General features: G+C 36.9%; 1 protein-coding gene across 1 annotated transcript in view; it reads left to right on the forward strand.

Moving 5' to 3' along the window:
• Nucleotides 1-24,925, forward strand: part of mark4b (MAP/microtubule affinity-regulating kinase 4b) — a 52,054-nt gene that overhangs the window by 24,957 nt on the left and 2,172 nt on the right. The window contains 17 exon segments of the mRNA XM_048161974.1: nt 4,330-4,378; nt 5,010-5,075; nt 6,880-6,950; nt 7,167-7,223; nt 7,390-7,626; nt 8,323-8,442; nt 8,564-8,663; nt 9,445-9,554; nt 9,633-9,816; nt 11,484-11,695; nt 12,354-12,457; nt 16,358-16,421; nt 16,423-16,634; nt 19,784-19,866; nt 22,787-22,831; nt 22,927-22,968; nt 23,092-23,131. Coding sequence (XP_048017931.1) covers nt 4,330-4,378; nt 5,010-5,075; nt 6,880-6,950; nt 7,167-7,223; nt 7,390-7,626; nt 8,323-8,442; nt 8,564-8,663; nt 9,445-9,554; nt 9,633-9,816; nt 11,484-11,695; nt 12,354-12,457; nt 16,358-16,421; nt 16,423-16,634; nt 19,784-19,866; nt 22,787-22,831; nt 22,927-22,968; nt 23,092-23,131 — 1,796 coding nt within the window.

The raw sequence follows: 24,925 nt of genomic DNA on the forward strand, positions 1-24,925 counted from the left end.
ACTGGTTTTATTCAGTAAGGCCGCATTAAAATGACCAAAAATCACAGTAAAGACTTTTACATTGTTACAGTATTTCTGTTTTAAATAAATGCTGTTCTTTTGAACTTTTTATTCATCAAAAAATCATGAAAAAAATGTTGGTCATGATTTTCACAAAAATATTAAGCAGCACGTCTAATTCACCATTGATAATAACAAGAAATGTTTGAGCAGCAAATCAGTATTTAGTAATAATTAAAATCATCCCTTTTTTAATAACTTAATGTACTGTTTCTGGTCTTATTGTGATCAATTGATCAATGCATGCAATTGAACAGTTATTTGACCTTGATGTTGACATTTTTACTATAAAACAAAACAAGTATATGCCTTTTTGCATTGCTTATCTGCTGGTTCACGGGATATATTGAACTTTTAATGCACTTGTGAAAACAGAGGCACACTGGAGTTAATTCGAGACAAATAACCTGTGTATAATAGTGATGTAACAGCTCTGTTTTGTTTCAGCACTTAGTCTCTGTAACAGAAGGGATGAGAAAGTGGATTCGATTTCCTTTCTGTGTACAGTGATTGTGCTGCTGGCTCAGAGTCTTTCGCATTAGCGGGGTCATTATGTAACCTGTCTGCCTTGATCAGTTCAATTCGCATTTGAGAGCATCTGTGTTTGTGTGTGCCAGCCGTACATGCGTAAAACAAACAGATTAGTGACCTCAAACAGATGCCTACTGTTGGTGTGTCCCACCAGAACCGCATTCGCTATAGTACCTCAAATTTTGCCTTTGTGTTTAAAGTGAAGTGCTTGACTTCTTCTGAAAATGTAGAAATCAAAATTGTATTTCATAATTTCTGTCAGAATGTACACGAGAAACCTCAGTTATCATAATCTGTCCAATTCATTTTGTCAACTCAACTCTTAAAAATATATTTTTAGTACTGTAGCATCTAAAAACTAGTCCTACTTGCTTTTGACACCATGTCAAGATCTTTTATCTCTTTGACTTTACCGAACAGGCCTCGTGTTTCTCAAAATACATGCAATGGCAATTTGATCATAATGTTATCTGGAGTGTGTTTGATGTATAAAGGGCAAACCTGCTCCTGTACCGGTTTTGTTAGAACAAATTATGCCCAAAGGTAGGCGTATGTGCATCGAGAAGCAAAACAAAACTCCTCAGGGGGCCGTCAGCATGCAGACAGTATAAATCTAGAGAGAACTTCACTGGAATTCCTTCCAGCCAAATATAAAGCCATATGAGGTCGTATGTCTTGAAAAGGCCTTTCAGAAGAGACAGAAATACGAACGTTTTGGAAATTTAGTCAGCAAAATAGGCCTTCATCATTCTCAAGCTCTACTAGCAATCAAGAAATGTAGGTAATCATTAGCTTTTTTCCCAAAACCTACTGAGTGGCCTTGCTGCCTGCTGTCTACTTGGGCAGCTGCCTTCTAAGGGAGCATCCTATCCTTCATACGACCTAATACATGACTGATTTGGAGTGCTTCACATAGGCAACAACCCAACTGCATGGCACACAAATAAATCTCTGCATATGAGACTAGACATTTTTTTCAGATAGTTGCCATTTTACATGTAGTTTATGTACCAAATTAACTAAAACTGAAATAAAAAACTAAACAGATATACATCTCAATGGTACTGAAATAACACTTTTACTATATATAATTATAAATTACATATCACACAAATATTGAGTAAAATAAAGTTTTAGGCTGAATATATTGTGTATGTATATTTTATATATTTAGATTAGGGTCCTCTTCTCACTGTTAACTAACCATTAACTATGACTTTTGCCTCAAACTTCTAATTACTGCTTATTAATAGTTAATAATGTAGTTGTTAAAGGTGCCGTAGAACGTGTTTTCAAAAGATGTAATGTGTCTGTGAAGTTTCAGCTCAAAATACCCCATAGATTTTTTTTTAATTAATTTTTTTAATCTGCCTATTTTGGGACATCATTAAATATGCACCGATTCAGGCTGTGGCCCCTTTAAATTCTCGTGCTCCCCACCCCCGGAGCTCGCACTTGCCTTGAACAGCATAAACAAAGTTCACACAGCTAATATAACCCTCAAAATGGATCTTTACAAGATGTTCGTCATGCATCATGTCTAATCGCGTAAGTATAGTATTTATTTGGATGTTTACATTTGATTCTGAATGAGTTTGATAGTGCTTCCGTGGCTAAAGCTAATATTACACACTGTTGGAGAGATTTATAAAGAATGAAGATGTGTTTATGCATTATACAGACTGCAAGCGTTTAAAAATGAAAATAGCGACGGCTCTTGTCTCCATGAATACAGTAAGAAACGATGGTAACTTTGACCACATTTAACAGTACATTAGCAACATGCTAACGAAACATTTAGAAAGACAATTCACAAATATCACTAAAAATATCATGTTATCATGGATCATGTCAGTTATTATCGCTCCATCTGCCATTTTTCACTATTGTCCTTGCTTGCTTACCTAGTCTGATGATTCAGCTGTGCACATCCAGACGTCCTGCCCTTGTCTAATGCCTTGAACATGGGCTGGCATATGCAAATATTGGGGGCGTACATATTAATGATCCCGACTGTTACGTAACAGTCGGTGTTATGTTAAGATTCGCCTGTTCTTCGAAGGTCTTTTAAACAAATGAGATTTATATAAGAAAGAGGAAACAATGGTGTTTGATACTCACTGTATGTCATTTCCATGTACTGAATTATTCAACTATGCCAAGGTAAATTCAATTTTTAATTGTAGGGCACCTTTAAGTTTAGGCATTGGGTAGGATTAAGGGATGTAGAATATGGTCATGCAGAATAAGGCATTAATATGTGCTTTATAAGTACTAATAAACAGCCAATATCCTAGTAATATGATAATAAGCAACTAGTTAATAGTGAGAATTGCACCCTAAACTAAAGTGTTAGCTTTTTTTTTACAGAGCTCATCAAAGTGCATTCTGGATACGTAGGATTCTGTCTTAAAATGTGTCCAAAACGAAGTATAAGAGCATAATTAAGTTGTCTTTGTGTTGAGAGGGCATGTGATTCCTCAAAACGCTGCCTCTGTAGGCTTTGGAACAGAGCCACTGTGTTCATAATCATTGTGTTTATACTGCACTGAAAAGTAAACTTGGCCCGATTCCGTATCAGTTTGTTGAGCTTTGTGTTGTGATGCTTTTTGTCAACCTATGATTGTGGCCCAGGGGTGGAAAAGTGAAGCTGCACAAGCTCCTGAATTGAAAGCGAATGGAAAATGGAAACTAACTGATGGGACGCACAGAGGGCAGTGAGTGAGGACAAAAACAGGACAAATGAAAACATGGCCTCTTTCTCTCTCTCTATTTCATTTGGACATTCTCCCAGGGTGACTGAGTGTGTTTGGGAAGAATTAGCTCTAACGGCGTCGTGTCTGTCAGCCGTCGACACATGCCGCTTATTATGGGTTTTCACTCTCTTCTCTTTCCTTTACCTTCCCTTTATGTTCGTCAGACTCATGTGCACTCGTAATCTTCATGACTCTTTGTCTTTTAGTCACGCTTTTTCTTGGTCCGTCACTTCTCTCTTTAACTCTGTCTCTCCGCCCCTCTCCTTTTGTCATACAAGGTCCTTGCAGCAATCGAGTTCTGCTTTCAAACAGCAGACGGTTCTCACCCACCTTGCTTGTCGTTTCATCATGGCCATTAGCTTCTTAAACTTGAAGGGATAGTTCACACAAAAATGAAAATACTGTAATTATTTACATTAAGGAAATGTTACAAATTGGGAAGGATTCTTTGTGCATAACAGCGATTCAACCTTGTACCTCAAGACCATGATTCTCAGCAGCAGACACACTGCAGCATAGCTCTGATGTCCTAGACAACAGAAAGAAAGATTGGTCACAAGATGGGTCTTTTTTTGGCTTGATCCCTCTTCCGTTCAATTTAACTGCTGTTAGAAGGACAGGCTGGTCTGCGAGCAGGCGGCACCATGGGTTGCATCACAGAGAGTGTGGGCTGTGTTTTGTATTTATCATGGTGTAAATGGTATTTATGGATTTGCACAACTGATGAATACCCATCTGTCAGTCTTGGAAGAGTTATTGCGGCTTCTGTTTTATTAATAATAATCAATAAAAGCATGTCTGACAGAGATGACTTTATCAACCACTAAACATGACTGAATAAGGGATCCAAAATTTATTTTTGAGTGATATATTACGAATTGTAATACTCTCTATATTTCCATGTTCTTGTTGTTGTTGTTGTTGTATAAACAAAAATTATAGCTGATTTTACTGATTACATTCTCTTTTTATCTTTTCTCAGCTCTTTCGAGAGGTACGGATCATGAAGGGCCTCAACCACCCAAACATAGGTCAGTATTTTATATGCTTTTGAGTAAAAATGTCTTCATTTCATCCTTTTCATCCATATTGACATCTGAGGTCTCTCAAAACACACTCTCTGAAGTTTATATGATCTGCATCTGAAGCAGTGTTGTTTTAGTATTATTTATATACTATTATGTACTATTTATTAATATTTTGAATTGGCTTTTATTTTCATTTTTCATGTTTTCAATTTCATTTTAGTTGAAGTTTAAGTAATTTTGTTATGTACTTTTGTCATTCCGATGTTTTTTTAATGTATCTATTTAGCTTTAATTTATTTTTATTTCAGTTTTAGTAACTTTAGTACTTCAACTTATTATTTTAGTTAGTTGACAAGGAAACCTTTCTATTTTTCTAAGATTTTCGTCTAATATGTATATATTTTACTTCATGTTGGACTGTTGAATTTCTAAAATGACAAAAAAAAAAAACATGTCAAATCTGGTGTGTCATATTTGAATATTTGCTAGCACAAATGAGAAGAGAACATTTTCAATAAATATTGATTTAAATTATTTGCTGAATTTACATTTTTAGGTTTTCCCTGAACCAATCATATAACAACAATTGATCGGTCAATACACTTATTACCCTTTTTTTTCCTCATATCTACAGTTCAACTCTTTGAAGTGATCGAGACAGAGAAGACACTGTACCTTGTGATGGAATACGCCAGTGGAGGTATGATTTCTCCCCGCTTCAACAAACACACGTGCTTCCTACATGTACACTTACCCTAATGCACAATGTTGGAGAGCATTGCTTAAAAGTAGCAAATTACATTATTGTGTAAATCTTGAAAAAAGTAAATATTATTTTTGCTTTCTCACTCTCTTTTTCTGTATGTACCATCAAGCTTTGATAAGTTTCTACATGAATAATCACACGTGTCTCCAGTCTTTATACGTGCTCAAATGTAAAAATGCATGTGTGCGACTGTCGTATCAATCAGACTCTGCGCTGAATGCAGCTGCACAGGCTCTTCTATAGGTTTCATGTGCATTCACTGAAGCCAGGCCCACACAGCTCAGCAATTAGAGCGATTTGCAGCTAGTAAAGATGCTCATAGTCAAATCAGGCTTATTTTAACTTTAGCAGATCCCATTCGCGGCGCTTGAATCAGCTGCTCTCTTAATGAATCACATGTTTCCACTCCTAATCTATCTGATGAGGCTGATGCACGTGCCAGCGCGTGGACACTGATGTACAGCGGTAGCTTATACTACACATTGGCAATCTGCCTTTTCTATTTCCTCCCCCTTTTTGACATCTCACTGGAAACTTATTCATTATCCATCCCTCCCTCTAATGGCTCTCATTCTGTCGTCAGTGAATATGTAGCGGAATGAAACATTGTGTCCGTTCATTAGGTAATAAGTAGCTAACTTCATTAATCAGGAAATCAAGAAGTTATATTAGTGACCTCCATTACCCATCCATTGTGTGTTTACCTTAATCTTTACCCATACTTCTATGTAGTTTTATGTAGGAATGTGCAATATATCTGTACCAAATGGATTATCGTCCAATATTAGAGATTTTTTTAATTTATCTGTGAACATTAATTTATGAAGAAATACTCACTTAAAGGATTAGTTCACTTCAAAATTAAAATTTCCTGATAATTTACTCACCCCTGTGTCAACCAAGATGTTTGTCTTTCTTTCTTCAGTCAAAAAGAAATTAAGGTTTTTGAGGAAAACATTTTTCTCCATGTAGTGGACTTTGTGTACAATGTGTACACAGTGTACCCCAGTACAATGTGTTGAAATTGCAGTTTCAGTGCAGCTCCACACGATCTCAGACGAGGAATTAGGGTCTTGTCTAGCGAAATATGTCATTTAAAAATGTATATACTTTTTAATCACAAATGCTCATCTTGCACTGCTCTGCGATCCCCCACACATGACGTAATCACGTTGAAAAGGTCACACGTGACGTAGGTGAAAGTACCACGGTAGGGCAAAAAACTCCATCTCATTTTCTCCTCCAACTTCAAAATCATTCGACATTGCTGTTGTTTTTTTGTGTAAAAGGCTTTGCACATTGTAGAGACTGGATCGGTACTTCCGTCTACATCACGCGTGACCTTTCTAACGTGATTTCGTAATGCGTGGCGCATTGCAGAGCAGTGGTAATTCTGTGTGAGCTAATCCTTTAAATTTGTTTTAATAATATCAATAATAACTGTTAAATTCAATGTTTAGCAAATCTCAAAATAAATATTTATACTGTACACTATAACGTTGTGATGCCTGTTCACTTGTAGCATTTAAAATGATTGATTTTTAGATTCATTTCAATTGAATTTTGGACTTTTTATTATTGGCTGGTTTACCAGTTATCAGGTAAAATAAATGAAAATAAGTCAGATTTATGTCGTTTTAAGTTTTGTTTCAATAATTTCCTTGAGGAAGAGTTTTTTTATGAATCATTTTGGCCAATATTTTAATCATTTTTTACTTAAATTTTGTCTCTGTGACAGGTGAAGTATTTGACTACCTCGTATCTCATGGGAGAATGAAGGAAAAGGAGGCACGTGCTAAATTCCGGCAGGTAGGACATATCATAAATGAATTCTATAAATCTATATCTATAAATCAAAAATTTGTTCACCTTTAATACAATAAAAATCTGAGAGGTGCATAACCATGCTGTATTTTCTGGTTTTGGTGTGTTAAAGATGCTATAAAAAGTTTATGCTCATAAAAATGTAGCAGGTTTGTTTAACTTCCTATTTCAGAGATGTTAGTGTCAGTGTTTCCCTTTCAGATCGTGTCTGCGGTTCATTACTGTCACCAGAAAAACATTGTTCACAGGGACTTGAAGGTTATTGTTCTTTCTCATGACTTATACATCCTTTTATTACCTCTGGAGCTTTCATAAAAGAGTAAAGGCTACACACTTTGCTCCCTTTTAAAACACCCACAAAGCATAAAACTATTAAATTCCTGCTCATGGTCATATACCCCATCCTATCTTATACCTCACTCAGGCGGAAAACCTCCTGCTTGATGCAGACTCCAACATCAAGATTGCTGACTTTGGCTTCAGTAATGAATTTACGCTGGGCAGTAAACTGGACACGTTCTGCGGCAGCCCGCCCTACGCCGCCCCAGAGCTCTTTCAAGGGAAAAAGTATGACGGGCCTGAGGTGGACATTTGGAGTCTGGGGGTTATCCTCTACACGCTGGTCAGTGGATCACTGCCCTTTGATGGACAGAACCTCAAGGTAAATTACAAAGTATAGTATAAGAAACGCTTTGTAAAAGAGTACAGGGATCATTTCCTGATTTGCATGTCAAAAATGCCATCCAACAACCATGTTTATCTAGATATTCGCTTTCGTTTTAATATTTTTAACATTAATAGGTAGGAATGCCCCAATAATAAAGTTATCGCTGATATAGATAAGCCAATAATTATTTTTATATTATGGCGGATCATCAATAAATGTCACTATTAACATTCTGCACTATTCTGTGTAAATAAATGAAAAATAAAACACTAAAAACTAAAATCATTTTAAATGCTACAAGTGAATTTAAGCATCAAAACACATATTGTCTATATTTTAGTCATAGTAGAAAACGTGATTGGTAGATCAAATTAATTTTGACTTTATTAAATATTTGCCACAGTGTGTTTCGACTTTAATTTTAAAGACATTTTTGTTTACTTTTGTAACAAACTTTTTAATAAGTCTAGTCACCACTAATATTCAGTGTAAAATCAGTTTTATGGCAACATTTTGAGACATTTTCTAAGGCGCCTCACGTGCATCAAGTGCTCTTATGAAATGCTTTGCTCTCAAGTAATGTAGGTCAAGTGAGCTGTGATTGTTACTCTGTGCCGTGGGGGCGATTCGGTGGCTGACTGGTTCAGAATAAGATTAGGTGTTGAATAGAAGTATGTGTTGTTCCCTCAGGAGCTGCGTGAGCGTGTGTTGAGGGGGAAATACCGGGTGCCATTCTACATGTCTACCGACTGTGAGAGCATCCTGCGCCGGTTTCTTGTGCTCAACCCCACCAAGCGCTGCACCCTGGAGGTGAGGAGGAGCAACTGCGACCCGCAATCGACCATTACAGCTGATAACACGTCTTATTGAGTTTACATAGATCTTGTGGCCTTTGGCTCGCTCTATCTGACTTTCTGTTCTTCCCTTTCAGCAAATCATGAAGGATAAGTGGATGAATGTCGGGTATGAAAGTGATGAGCTGAAGCCTCATTTAGAGCCGGTGGAGGACTATAATGACAGCAGCCGTATAGGTAAGAAACGTAGCCACATCTTCCCCTTTTAGCCCTTTTACATGACCATTGACACTTTTAATATAAATAATCAGTATTTTTGTCTTATTTTCCAGTATTTAAACATTTTAAAACAAGATATTGCACAATTTTGCTTGTAAATTCATCTTTTTTTTTCCTTTTTTTTTTAAGAAACAAATCAAGATATATTGTATTATTTTACACTATGGGTAAATTGTGTTTTCTTAGATAAATGATTAAATCAATTTGCAAATTATAAAATAAACAATTAAAAAAAAACAATTTAATATATTGTAATATACAGTTTAAAACTTTGAGTCTCTTCTGCTCACCAAGCTGCATTTATTTGATCAAAAAATTGATTGTGAAAAATTATTAAAATGGAAACGAACTGTTTCATTTCATTTATTCCTATTCAAGTCATTTATTCCTGTGGTGGCAAATCTGAATTTTAGCAGCCATTACTCCAGTAATGTCACATGATCCTTCAGAAATCATTCTAAGAAATCTTTTGTAACAATGTAAAAGTCTTTTGTTCAATTTAATGTCTTTGTAGTGTATATTCTGTAAAAATATTGCTTTTCAAAGACATATTAAAAGACATATTACTGATTAAAAAGTAAGAATAAACATTTTTTTGCATTGTAGCAACCAGACCATAGTTCAAAACCCTGCTAACAAGACACTTAAACCCAGATTGCTCAAAGTGTGGCTAAAATCATCTGCTAAATGGCTACTTGCTTATTTAATAAATTATTTTTGTCTCTCTCTGCTTATACAGATGTAATGGTGGGAATGGGTTACTCCCGTGATGAAATCAAAGATGCTCTGACCACTCAGAAGTACAATGAGATATTTGCCACGTATCTGCTGCTAGGTCGCAAGAATGAGGTAAGATAGGGATTGCCACTGACCTGAGAGCAGCCTGTGTCCTATAAGTGTGTAATATCTTAAATGTTTCCCATATAGGATGGCACGGAGTCCCGGTCAAGCAGCAGTCTGTCTATAGCACGGGTACGACCCAGTCCCATCACAAATGGCACCAGCAAACACTCCTCCACTTCCTCCTCCAGCTCCACCTCTGCCTCCAGTCACACTAAACCCCAGCGCAGTGCCTCCACCTACCACCGCCAGAGGAGGCACAGCGACTTCTGTGAGTCCCTACACTTCTCAAGGATAATTTTATATTTATAAATGGCCTAAATCAGAGGTTTTCACAGGTGATCCATGTTAGTATTGCTGGGGGGTCTGCCAGTTATAGCATTAGCATTAATATAAGCTATATATAGCTTAATTATAATTATAGCTTAAATTTTAATACTGTGAAAAAACATGAATAATATTATATTTAGAACAATTAATAGTAACATTTTTATTATTAAAATGCCCAAGAATATTTTTTAACAAGATTAATAAAGTCTAATTCCCCTAATGTGTCTGTGAAGTTTCAGCTCAAATACCCCATATTTTTTTTAATTAATTTTTTTAACTGCATTTTGGGGCTCATTAACTTGCACTGATTTTTTCAGCGCGCCGCCCCTTTAATTCGCGTGCTCCCTGCCACAAGCTCTCGACTATATTACAGTGCTTTACAAAGTTCACACAGCTTTCTCAAATGAACAAGATTGTCATGAGTTATATGCTTCGAATTATGTGAGTAAAGTATTTATTTTGATGTTTATATTTGATTCTCTATGAGTTTGAGGCTATATACTCCGTGGCTAACGGCTAATGCTACACTGTTGGAGAGATTTATAAAGAATGAAGATGTGTTTATGCATTATACAGACTGCAAGTGTTTAAAAATGAAAATAGCGATGGCTCTTGTCTCCGTGAATTCAGTAAGAAACGATGGTAACTTTAACCTCATTTAACAGTACATTAGCAACATGCTAACGAAACATTTAGATAGACAATTTACAAATATCACTAAAAATATCATACTATCATGGATCATGTCATTATTATTGCTCCATCTGCCATTTTCACTATTGTTCTTGCTTGCTTACCTAGTCTGTTGATTCACCTGTGCAGATCCAGACATTGCTGGCTGCCCTTGTCTAATGCCTTTCATAATGTTGGGAACATGGGCTGGCATATGCAAATATCCGAGATATAGTTGACAATTACGTAACAGTCGGTGTTATATCCGCGTGTTTTCCGGAAGTCTTTTAAACAAATGAGATTTACATAAGAAAGAGAAAGCAATGGAGTTTGAAACTCAATGTATGTCTTTTCCAGATAACTCTTGTTATTCAACTAGCAAGGTAAATCAAATTTTGAATCTAGGGCACCTTTAATAAAATTTTTAAAAAAGATATAATTGCAGCTTTTTATCTCATAATACTCACTTTTTTTCTCAGAATTGTGTGTTTATCTCACAATTGTGAGTAATAAAGTCAGAATTGCGAGATATTGTCAAACTTGTGAATTAAAGTGAATTGCGTGTTATAAAGTCAGATATAAACTCGCAATTCTGACTTTATAACTCCCAATTGCATGTTATAAAGTCAGAATTTTGTGATATACTCCCAATTGCGTGTTATAAAGCCAGATATAAACTAGCAATTCTGACTTTTTTCTTGCGAGTTATAAAGCAGAATTGTGAGATATAAACCATTCTGAAAAAGAAGTAAATTGCAGTAAACTCGCAATTGAGAGAAAAAAAGTCAGAATTGTGAGATAAAAATTCGCAATTACCTTTTTTATTTTTTATTTAGTGGCAGAAACAAGCTTCCATACGTAATAGTAGTAGTAGTAATAATAATAATATAATTATTTATTATGAACTATGTTTATAGTTGTTTATATGTTTGTCAGGTGGGCCATCAGTGCCAGTAACCCACCCCAAGCGTAGCCCCACCAGTACAGGAGATGGGGATCTAAAAGAGGAACGTCTCCCCTCAAGGAAGGCCAGCTGCAGCGTGGTGGGCAGTCGTAGCATCCCTCCGTCGAGCCCCATGGTCAGCTCAGCCAACAACCCCAACAAGGCCGAGATCCCTGACCGTCGCAAGGACATCAATGCAACAACGGTAATCAAGCATGGAAAATCACGTACATACGGTTACAGGAAATATTAATTGTTAAGGTGATTGTTCGTTTATTGTCTTAGGGCTTGTGCACTATATTCCAAGTCTTTTAAAGACATATAATTGATTTATGTGAGGAACCGACTGAAATTTAAGCCATTAACCTTGCTTACAGCCATAGTCACCATTCACTTTCATTCTATGGAAAAGGGAAGCTGGACATTCTGCTAGAAATAACTCCTTTTGTATTCCATGAAAGATAGAAAATCGTGCAGTTTTGAATGACATAAGTAAATGGAAGCGCATTTTTGGAAGCACATTTCCTTTAATAGAGAAGAAAATATAAATCATCCTGATGACAATTCAGGTGCCGCCCATTAAAATGTTCTTGTACACCAAATACATCAATAACAACAACTTTTCCCCTGGGATGTAATGGCACATGTTCAGATTCGTTATCGGCATTCTCGGGTCATAAAGTGATGTTCCCTTAGTAAGCTTGTTCCTAAAATGTTCCATGGGACAAAATGCATCAATTTCTGAGGACAACTGTGTCAGAAACACTGGTTATATTTAGATAGCCTTAGTGACATGCAATATATCTGTGTTAATTTCCAATCTTTTTTAGTTTTCAATTCCTGCTTCCTGTTTCATGTTTTAGAATAACATCCCTGCCAGTGCCATGACCCGTAGGAACACTTATGTATGTACGGACCGCACCAACATTGACAGACACTCCTTACTACAGAATGGGAAAGAGAACAGGTAAACGTGTCTCTGCGTATGTGTCTCTGTGTTTTGTGTGTGTGTGAATGTGTATTGAAGTTTTATAATTGATGTACATTCTGAAGCTGAAAATATTTTTTTCCTGTGTGCTTGATTATTGAGATGGATTAGGTCTGTTATGCTTCAGCAGTGGCAGATGGTGTCTGCTTAGCTGTCCTTCTATCACCCTTCTCTCTTTTTTCCCCCTCTTTGGGGGAGGTCCAAAGACTGGGTGTCATGTGACTTAAAGAGAACGAGAGGAGGCACGTGGATGGTCTGGGTCATAAGGCTGCTTGACTGGTTGACCTAAAGAAGCCTCCCTCCCCCGAGCCCAGCCAGTACAGTACATGTGTCTACACACACAAAATTACCATCACCATAATTGACAAATACACAGAAATCTGAGAACACCAGTGAAAATAATTTTTATAATTTAATACAATGTTTTTATTACAAATGGTATTATAAGAATTACAATTAGATTAAATTTGAATTGATATTTTACATTTGATCTTAATGTCACAAATTTGCTTATTTGATTAGTTACTTTAAAAATAATACTTAAATATATATATTTTAAAAATTCTGGATATTTAATCCCAGACTAGTCTTACATTTTGATATGTGTGCATATATGTGTGCATCATATATGCACACTAAAGCATGTGTACTGTACTGTATGCACACACCCAGCCGTGCTTTTTCAGACGCCTTCATCACGTTAATTTTCTGCCCAGCACTGTTATTAATGACTACAGTGTGGCCGACCAATGGAAGCTAATATGTGAAACCCTGTTATAGGAAATCCTGTATGTGTGTGTGTGTGTGTGTGTGTGTGTGTGTGTGTGTGTGTGTGTGTGTGTGTGTGTGTGTGCGTGTATAAGGTCCATCAGCGCAGGGTTATTTAGAGCGTTAAGTGAAGTGGCCCCAGGCCAGTGGGCAGACTGAGACAGCATGTGAGATCTGTTAGATCTATGCCAAAACTGAGCGAGATAGAGGGGACAAAGGCAGTCCGATGCCAAGTGATGCACGTCAGTGAAGTGAACCCATCTGAACGTAGAGATTATTAGTGCTGGTTGCTATGGAAAGCATCTCTATTCCTATTGCTCATAAAAGGAGAGGTGTGCTACTGTGATCAGACAACATCAGGTTCCAACAGCAGTCAAGTAGTCCTTGGTAACCACCTAGCAACTGCATAGCAGCACCTTGGTAACCACCCAGAGCACTATAGAAACTGCATAGCAACACTCTAGTAACTACCTAGAACATCAACAACACCCTGGCAATCACCCAGAATACCATAGTAATTGCATAACAACACTCTAGTAACCACCTACTGTAGAACAAAGCAACTGCAAAGCAACACCCTAGTAACCACCCAGAGCATCATGGCAACTGCACAGCAATACCCTGGTTAGCACCCAGAACACCAAAGCAGTGGCATAACAACACCCAAGTAATCACCCAGAACACCATAGCAACTGCAACACAACACCCTAGTAATCACTCAGAAGCATCATAGCAACACCCTTGTAACCACCCAAAACACACTTGCAACTGCATAGAAACATCATCATGGTAACAACCCAGAACACCTTAGTAGCTGCATATGTAACGGACGCAGGCTGGTAAGAGCTGTGTGTGTAAACCTCACTCCCCTGATCTCGAGAGGTGCTCTAGTGACTGATGCTAGAGACTGTGGTCTTTAGCCTCCTTGTTAGAGTGCCCGACTCCTGTGCCAGCGGACCCGGGTTCGAGTCCCACTTAGAGCGGGCGGTTTGAACAGGAGGGGTTACACATAGAACCACCCAGAATAACCCTAATAACCATCCAGAACACCATAGCTACTCTATAGCAACACCCTAGTAACAACCCAGAACACCTTAGCAGCTGCATAGAAACACCCTAGTAACCACCCAGAACACCATAGCTACTCTATTGCAACACCCTAGTAACAACCCAGAACACCTTAGCAGCTGCATAGAAACACCATAGTAACCACCTAGAATACTCTTCTATTGCACAGCAACATGTTATCCACTATTAAGAACACCTTAATAATGGCAGTAAAATTGTGGGTGTTAGTTTTGAATCATCATCTTTTCTTCTTGCTCTCATTTTCTCTCTTTGTTGTTTGACTTTTTGTCCTTTGTACTGGGTTGGGACTAGTTTGATAAATGGAAAATAAAGTGATTTGTCTCGCCTTTTCTCTGGGTATCTCTGTCTCCAGCGTTGAGATGTGCAGTCGTGTGCAAGCTTTTTTTCCGCTAAGGGTTCAGTTTTAATTTGCCTTAAGTGGCTGTTTCTGAGATGGGAATAAGAACACAAGAGAGCTCATGCCTCAGTGACTCAGCATCCTGCCTCACATTTATGCTCAACTAAACCCAACGAGAGCTGCCTCTTCAAGCACAGAGATCTGATATCGGTCTAATCGTATCGCTATAGAGCTGTTACTGTGGTACGTTTTAGACTTTGTCTGATGGATTAAGTTCTGCCACCAAAGTAGCCTCCAGTTAAAACCACTATGACTGCTAATGAGCGGGAATAATGAACGTACATATCACAGCAGTCCATATTTGAATCCAGATTTTTGCATTTTCTGGAGTCTTTGCCTGTGCAAAATTCATTTTGCTAAGGTGTTCTAAAAATCTTATTGGGATAGGCATTTTGTCCATAGAGGACTGACTTCGACCAATAGCTTAAAGGGGCTCTATGTACGATTTTTACTTTAATAAAGCATAAAAATACCCCGATATGCTTGCAGATATTTAGGAAACATGGTAAGTTCACCTACTTGTTCCTCAGAAAAACAATGCTACAGCCAGATATTCTACTTTGAAATGTGCGTTCCGTGTCGTAATGTCTGTCTTTGTTTTGGTCTGTGCGAAACTGTGTGCTGCCAGTTTATCCAATAGTATTTCGACATCACAGGTTGCTAGTTGGCGGAAAACACAGCGTATTGCAACCATGGAAACCAACAAACAAACTGGGTCAGAGCCTAAAAAGCCTCTAAATCAATCTAAATATCTCTATGAACAACAGCATATTAAAACACAGATAAATCAACCCATCAGCTTACAGTGTGTAAGTCTCCTCAGCTTTCATTGTGAATTGCGCTACCTATTGTTGCTGGCAACCCGCGTCTTTGAACGAGGGGGCGGGCCAAACAATATTTTGAATTTGGACTGCAGTACCTGTTTTGAACACTGGGTGTCATTTCTACATAGTACCCCTTTAAAAACTGCTAAAGAAAAACCTACTTTGAGCAACGAGGTTGTTAATGGATGGCATATGCTTTTGTTGAAGCCATCAACCTGCATTATTTCAAGTGTTATTTTTTAAATAACAGTGAAAATTCCTGGTGAAAAACTACATTACCCATGATTCTGCAAATACATCACCACCATTCAGAGAATCAAAACACAAAAATAACTTTTTAGCGCCCAGCCACTCTGAATTACACAATATCCCTAGTCAGTCTCCTTACACTCTCAAACTACTTAAATATTTGCATGTCCAAATTTTTAACACTTTTTTTTGCTTCAAATCAAAGTTTGTAATGTTGTGCTTCACCTTGTCGCTGGTTGGTTTGGTTCATGGCTTATAACTCTTTAACGAAAACTTTAAAATCCCTACGGGAATAATACTTTCCAGAACCAAGGCTTGGTTGGGAACGGCTTCACTTTAATACTATGGCATTGCTAAAGTGGTTGTTAACAATTTGCTAGGCCATTGCCATGCTGTTGCTAATGCGCTCTGGGTGGTTGTTAGCATGCTGCTGTGGTTGTTTCTTTGGTGGATATCATTCTTGTTCAGAGCAAAAGCAATGCAGGACAAGTTACAAAACTTTGGTTTAGGGAGAATTTCATTTTCATCCATTTTTTTCATCTCTTTCCTCAGCTCCTTGTCACATCGATTACCTCCAGCCTCCCCATCCACCCACAGCATCTCCGGGGCCGGGGCCTCCGGCTCCACATCATCCGAACGCTTCTCGGCTGACAAGGGGATCCACCATCCGCAGCACCTTCCATGGTGGCCAGCTAAGGGACCACCGGCCTCCTACCCACGCACCCCCCACCTCACCCACCCTCTCCCACGAAGCCAGCCCTCTGCCACACTCCCGTAGCCGTGCCACCACAAACCTGTTCACTAAGCTGACCTCAAAACTTACCCGCAGGTAAGAGGAGAGCGACGGTTTCATCTTGTTAACCAGAATGAATTTGTAAGAGTAAACATTTGAAGATTATAGATAAAAATAGATCGAAATAAAATCAAAGTCCACATCAAGATTCCCAAATTGTCCACTTTTTAGTATAGCATCGTGCTATCTGAAGATGTTTAAGTGTCCTTCACACTAAGAAAGATAACTATAACGATAACTATATTAGCATCCACACCAAGAACAATAACTATAAAAATAACTATAACAATAACTATATTAGCATTCACACCAAGAACAATAACTGTAAACATAACTTTAAAGATAACTATATTAGCATTTACACCAAGAACAATAACTATAAACATAACTAAAATTATAACTATATTAGTATTTATACTAATAGACCAACTATTTACCAACTATAACTATAAACATAACTATAACATGAACAATAACTACTGTATAAAGAACAGCGTCCGACACTAATGAACGAAAATTATAAAGATAACTATAGCAATATTATTGTTCATCCAAAGAACAATACATATCTATAACGATAACTATATTAGTATCTACACCACCAGGACGATAACTATAACGATAATTATATTAGTGCCCACACTAAAGGACGATAATAATAAAGATAACTACAACGATAACTATATTAGCATCCACACCAACCGACAGTAATTTTAGCGATAACTATTATAGCGTCCACACCAACTGACGATAATTTTAACAATAACTATATTGGCATCCACACCAACTGATAATTTTAACGATAACTATATTAGCGTCCACACCAACCAACAATAATTATAGCGATAACTATATTAGCATCCACACCAACCAACGTTAATTTCAACAATATATTAGCATCCACACCAACCAACGATAATTATAGCGATAACTATATTAGCATCCACACCAACCGACGTTAATTTCAACAATAACTATATTAGCATCCACACTAACCGACGTTAATTTCAACAATAACTATATTAGCATCCACACCAACCAAAGATAATTATAACGATAACTATATTAGCATCCACACCAACCGACATTAATTTCAACAATAACTATATTAGCATCCACACCAACCGACATTAATTTCAACAATAACTATATTAGCATCCACACCAACCAACGATGATTATAGCGATAACTATATTAGCATCCACACCAACCGACGTTAATTATAACGATAACTATATTAGCATCCACACCAACTGACAATAATTTTAACAATAACTATATTGGCATCCACACCAACTGATAATTTTAACAATAACTATATTGGGGTACACACCAACTGACGTTAATTTCAACAATAACTATATTAGTGTCCACACCAACCGACGATAATTATAACGATAACTATATTAGCATCCACACCAACTGACGTTAATTTCAACAATAACTATATTAGTGTCCACACCAACCGACGATAATTATAACGATAACTATATTAGCATCCACACCAACTGAACGTTAATTTCAACAATAACTATATTAGTGTCCACACCAACCGACGATAATTATAACGATAACTATATTAGCATCCACACCAACCGACGTTAATTTCAACAATAACTATATTAGCATCTACACCAACCGACGATAATTATAACGATAACTATATTAGCATCCACACCAACTGACGATAATTTTAACAATAACTATATTGGGGTCCACACCAACTGACGTTAATTTCAACAATAACTATATTAGTGTCCACACCAACCGACGATAATTATAACGATAACTATATTAGCATCCACACCAACCGACGATAATTATAACGATAACTATATTAGCATCCACACCAACTGACGTTAATTTCAACAATAACTATATTAGTGTCCACACTAACCGACGATAATTATAACGATAACTATATTAGCATCCACACCAACCAACGTTAATTTCAACAATAACTATATTAGTGTCCACACCAACCGACGATAATTATAACGATAACTATATTAGCATCCACACCAACTGACGATAATTTTAAAAATAACTATATTGGCATCCACACCAACTGAACTATATTAGACGATAATTATAACGTCCACACCAACTGACGACGATAATTATATCATATTGGCACCAACTGATAATTTTAACAATAACTATATTAGCATCCACACCAACCGCTGTAAATTATAACGATAACTTTATTAGCGTCCACACCAACCGACGATAATTATAACATTTTAACAATAACTATATTAGCGTCCACACCAAAGGACTATAGCTATAAAAACTATAATGATAATTATTTATATTAACATTGTTTTTATTGTTCATCGGCTAGAAAAAAACTTGTTCTGAAAGCAAATACAACGATGTTGTTATAACACAATGAGTACAATTGTGTTATCTTATCATTAAATATGTGGTGTGAACTTCCCTATTCTCACAAAATTAGAAGGAATTTTTAAAACTTCACAGTTATAGTTATCCTTTTAGTTATCATCCTTGATGTGAATTGCTCTTTAGCCGCATAAGATCAAAATGGCACGGGCTCCACTGCTAGAGCCAATCAGTTTACAAAGTCATCTTTCATTTAGTTTGGTGCCCATTGTCCTGTGGAATCTGAGGAGGTAATTTAGTTAGATATGGGAGCGTTTGGAGTCCGTAATGTGATTGAGATGTTCAGTAGAAAGTAGGAATGCTGATGGGGCGCTTTGCTCTTCAGCATCCTCAGTGAAATTGTTTATGTGCCTGTCTGGGCTAAAAGCCAGAAAGAACGACTTTTGCAGAGATACGCAACTAGAAGCTCTTTATTAGATTAGAACAACACTTCCATCTCTTAAAAGAAACTTCCCGATTAGATTAAGCACCTATCTAGGGTGACATCCAATGGATAAAGTCCTTTTTCCGCATAAGTTTGCATATGTACTCTCTGCATTAACTCTTCCTCAAGCCTCCTCTGTGATTAACCGACAGCTTCAGGCGCCTGCTCCCCCTCGTGTCCCTCTATCTCTTGGTCTTGGCTGTTGTTGGGTGCTCAGTGTTTCTGTTTTGTTTATTTGTTTCTTTGCCTTTTTTTCCTTGCTGCAATCTTATTTCTCTCTCAATCTTCCTGTTCCCCTCCTACTTTCTGTCTATCACACTGTCCTTTTCTCTTTTTCCTTCCCCTCATCAACTCTTAGGGTCAATCTTGACCCCTCTAAGCGCCAGAGCTCAAACAAGTCAGTCTCGGGCTGCACTCTGCCACAGGGATCAAAAACAGTTAGTAAGTTTTCTTCCTGTTTGTGGCCTTGTTCCATCTCTCAGTCTGTCAAAAATACTCACAGTCTCACCACTTTCTTTGGCACCCGTGTTGGCGCTGGGTGTCAGAGCACCTCTTTGAGCTTTGAAACATAAATCAAAATTTAAATTCTGTCATCATTTACTTACCCTCATGTCATTCCAAATCCTGTATGGTTTTGTTGGATGTTGAGAGCTTTCGAGCTCTAAAAAGGACCAGAAAAGTAGAATATTACTTGTTTGCCACAAGGGGAATTGATTTTGAATGATAACTTTACAACCTTTAAAGGCAGACCTAATGTGAGTTTCAGGGTTGTTAATCAATATTATGGTTTTGTTGAAGCCATTAATCTGCACTAATTTAACATACAATTGTAGGGCGTTTCATACTTGAAATAGTTAACCCTGGGTCATTCTAAATCCCGGGTAAACAGTTAACTTGAGTCACGTTTCAAACTGCCCATAATTTACCCGGGGTTAAAGTGACGTTTCACATTGTACATTCCTAAACCCTGGGTTAACGTTATTATTTGCGTAATGTGTATTTGCGGTGTCATTGTCATTGATTGGACAAACGCAGCATGCAACCTGTTTACATAGCTTTAGCGTTGCGCATCCTCGCATTGCCGACTGTACTATAGAGTTTACTGAATGGATATTTCGGACTATAAAGGTAAGAATGAAATGGTTCCTTCTTAACTCAAATTGTCGTGTTTTCTGTCAGCATTTGACATTTTTCCTGTCAAATGCTGAATTTACTGTTTATATACAATGTGCCGCCGTTTCCGTTACTGTCCAGAGCAGGCAAAGTACGCGATTTGTTGTCTGTTGCTAAGCGTCTAGCTGTGACATTATAAAGCCACATCATTTCACAATGTACAAGTTTGGCACCGCAAAAGCGGCGCTAACCCCGCTTCTAAATTGCAAGTGTGAAACGTTCCTTTACACTGGTTAAAATCAGTGTTTAGAACGACCATAGCCCGGGGGTTAATCGGAGTGTGAAAAGGCCTTGTGTTTAACAGCAGAATTCCTGGTACCAATGATTCTATGATCATTAATGATCATTATACATTAATGATTAATGTATAATTATCATTAATGATCATAGAATCATTGTAGTTCTTTCCCTCATTAATTCTGTTAAGAACACAGTCTTTTACCTTTGTAGCTGGTTGGTTTAATTCATGGCTTCTAACTCTTTAACAAAGAACTTTTAAAAATCCCTATTTGGCAGGCACCATCACACTCTATTGTAAGTCTTCTGAAGTCATATGATTACTTAATTCACCGAAAATCATCCTCTTTGCTGTGGTTCTTAAATTGCATTCATTTTAAACATGGTATGTCAGACATAATGTGGCAGGACTTGGCACAACAGCAAAGGGGAAGGCTTGCATACAAATTGTATGGGCCAAATTCATGCTACTTTATTTCCACAACATGACAGCCCCAATTTGGGTAGGCCTATTATGCAAAATATTTTGGTTGTGAAGAGAAGAAAAGAATTATACATGTTTGGACTGACAAATTATTTCAGTTTTGACAGAAATTGTATTTTTTGGGTAAACCAACAGTATGTCGATTATTATTGTAAATGCATTTTGTAAAACTTTTTGCTGATATGTTAATATTTGAGAAAGTGCATTCTTTGTGTTTGATGCTCAAAAGGTTTTTTTACACCATAGCGCCATCCATGTATCACTTTTTTTCCATGCACTCATTCATGCATTTCTCTCACCTTTTACTCATTCACAGGAATGGCATTTAGCTTGGCCCAAAAAATACTATGTGCCTTTATTAGATTTCTAATGATTCTTAATGCAGTTAAGATGCAGAAGGAGCTTTGTAAAACAATTTAATCTGGACTGTTCTATCACAAAAGCCTAATTTTGGAAAAGGCAGAGCCAATCAGGGTCTTCCTCTCTCCACTTTAGACAGTAGTCCCTCACTGCAGAACATTCGAGATCCAGGGGTGAGTCGGGTAGGTTAAGGTATATGTAAAGTGGGAGGAGTTGGATCTAGAATCAGGGGGTGGAGATGGGTAGGTTTAGAGCCAGGGGCAGAGATGGGTAGGTTTAGGGATATGTAAAGTGGGAGGAGTTGGATCTAGATCCAACCCCACCCCTGGATCTTGTGTTCTGCAGTGAGGACCATCTCACTTTAGACCCAGATTAGTTATGTAACTTGTATTTTATCCTCTCTTGTCAAATCCCACTCACCATTGGCCAAGCTCATTTGCCTCCCCTGCTTCCCACATGATGTTTCTCTGTCCAGATATGGTTTATTCACTCCCAACAGAGAGCCCTCCATTTTCACTTGTAATGTTTGAGGAAGAGGGCCGTGTACTGTCCCTTTAAGACGGGAATACACTGGCCACCTCATTCGCTACATCATGTGAATGGAAAGTTTCACAAGTGTTCATAAAAGCAGCCTTGAACTGTAGCGCCCTCATGTGGACATCAGTCAACTAGCACTTTCTTTGTTTAAAGATGTATTAATGCAACTACTAACATCTCATGTAGATATTAGATTAATACACTCAAAAGCTAATTACCAGACACACAAGAAATTAATTTTATATGGTGTTATTAAAGATACAATTATGAATGTCTTTAGTTTGTGTTACACTGACATGAACCAATGTGTGTTGACATCTCAAAAACATAATTAATATGTTCTCTAAGAAACATACTTAATCCTAGCTTTATAAAACCCATCACTGCCGTCAGTTTCTTTTGTTGTCAGTGGTGATTTTTGTGGATTAAAGGTGACGTCAGTGCAAGTCTGTGGTGTTAGATGTGAGCTCTTGCGATTGGTTGTTTGTGGAGGGCGGGATAAACTGTGCTAATTGCCGCTCTATTGGCTGATCGATTTCTAACATGAACCTTTTTTGTCTTCTTCTTGAGGGTCACAGACGAACCTGAGAGAGTCTGCAGATCTCCGGTCACAAGGTGAGTGTTCCATATTCTTTTTAATACACAAATTTCACAGAGGGAGAAACATAAGCCACCCATCTCCCAATTATGGACCATTTTCTTCATTACAGAAAACAAGCAAGCAACTCAAACAGAAGAAAGACAGAAAATAGGTAGAGGAAAATGAACAATAATAGCATAAAGAATATCTAGATAAACGAACAAATGTTATTTGCTCAGTAAAGATGTAAAAACGTCCTCACATACTTTATTTTAACTCTGTTACTTCTCCTTAGCTACAGATACAGCTACAAAAAGTCAGGCTAAAAAATACAGGTAATTTCTAGCATGTGCTCTGTGCCATGTCAGATCAGACTAATAAGAATGTGACTGCTTTTTGTTAATTATTTAGAACTGTGTACTGTATGTATACTGTGCATCAAAACTAGCTTAGATATAATAGAGTTTGTTTAGACCTGTATTTGTCCTTCCCTTTACCTTTTCCATATTCACAATATAATATTCATTGAAAGTGGTTGGCTATTGCATTTTGAAAGTCACATTTCAGTTTTTTAAACATGGATGTTTGAATGACATTTTTTTTTTTTTTTCTGTGCTAATAGTGACCAGCTAATCTTAATATATATTAATGGTAAAAGTTGAATTTATTTGGAATGCAGTTTACATTCAGTTGAGATTTACATTGAGGTAGAATGTGTATGAGGCATATGAAGTGCATGACAGGTGATGTTTGGCTGCACAGGTTGTACTGATTTCAGTGTACACATAGTGCTCTACCTATACACTTTTTTCTATACTTTGCTTGATTATTATGTATTTTATTTCTATATTTGTATGTGCCCAATAAAGTAAGTATGAATGTTTTTTTACTCTACCATTCAAAAGTTTGGGTTTAGTAAAAAAAAATTTAAAGGAATTAATTATTTTATTCAGTTATGATGCATTAAATTGATGAAAAGTGACAGTAAAGACATAATGTTGAAACATTCTATTCATCCAAGAATCTTGAAAAAAAAAAATCATTAAGCAGCAAAACACTGATAAGAAAAACAATATGCACCAAATCAGCATATTACAATGATTTCTGAAGGATCATGTGACACTGAAGACTGGAGTAATGATGCTGAAAATTCAGCTTTGCATCACAAGAAAAAAATAACATTTAAAATATATATTCAAAATTATTTTAAATTGAAATAATATTTCAGAATATTGCTGTTTTTACTGTATTTTTGATCAATTAAATGCACCCTTGGTGAGCAAAATCTCACAGACACCAAACTTTTGAACGGTAGTTTACTCGTAGTCACCTTTAAAAAGGAATGGCATTCACGTTTTATTCAGGCCTTGCAAAATGTTCTACAGCCTTTTGCTGATAGTCACACTGAATTTAAACTGGTTTTGAAAATAGTTTTATTATCCTGAAGAACTCCAGTGTCTCCTGCAAGGTAACTGGTTTTAGTTTTTATCTAAACATTTTATCTAAACATTTCCTTTTTTTTATTGTAGAAGGGTTTCAAAAATATTTAAGATGTTTCTTTCAAACCATTTAGAATTATTTTATTGGTAACACTTCACCATAAGGTTCATTTGACATTAGTTAACGCATTATCGTAAACTAACAATGCACAATACATTTAAAGCATTTATTTATCTAGGTTAATGTTAATTTAATAATACATTTTTAACATTTCAAGATGTATCATTTCAGTTAAAGTTTAGTTAAAACTTTATTAAATTTTAATTAATGTAATATGATCTAACATGAATTAACAATGAACAATAGTGTATATTACAAATTAACGTTAATCTAGATTTTTAAATGTTGTTTAAAAAAAAGTTGTAATGCTCTACCTAATGTTAAGAAATTGAACCTTACTGTAAAAAGTGCTACCTTTTCTATTTACTGATCCCTGAAATTGATTAGCTTAGTTAAATAATATCACAGACTAGCAGTCCACACAGTTTAGTCAGTCTTTAAGAACTTTGGGTTTTTGCTCTTACAGATTTCTAATATATTTCTCTCTTGTTCCCCCTCCACCCCCCATCCGCCCACTCACGTCACCACCCACCTCCCATTTCTCCCCCATTTCACCACCTCCTCCCTCC

Source organism: Megalobrama amblycephala, linkage group LG16, assembly GCF_018812025.1.
Source record: "Megalobrama amblycephala isolate DHTTF-2021 linkage group LG16, ASM1881202v1, whole genome shotgun sequence".
Taxonomy (NCBI): Eukaryota; Metazoa; Chordata; class Actinopteri; order Cypriniformes; family Xenocyprididae; genus Megalobrama; species Megalobrama amblycephala.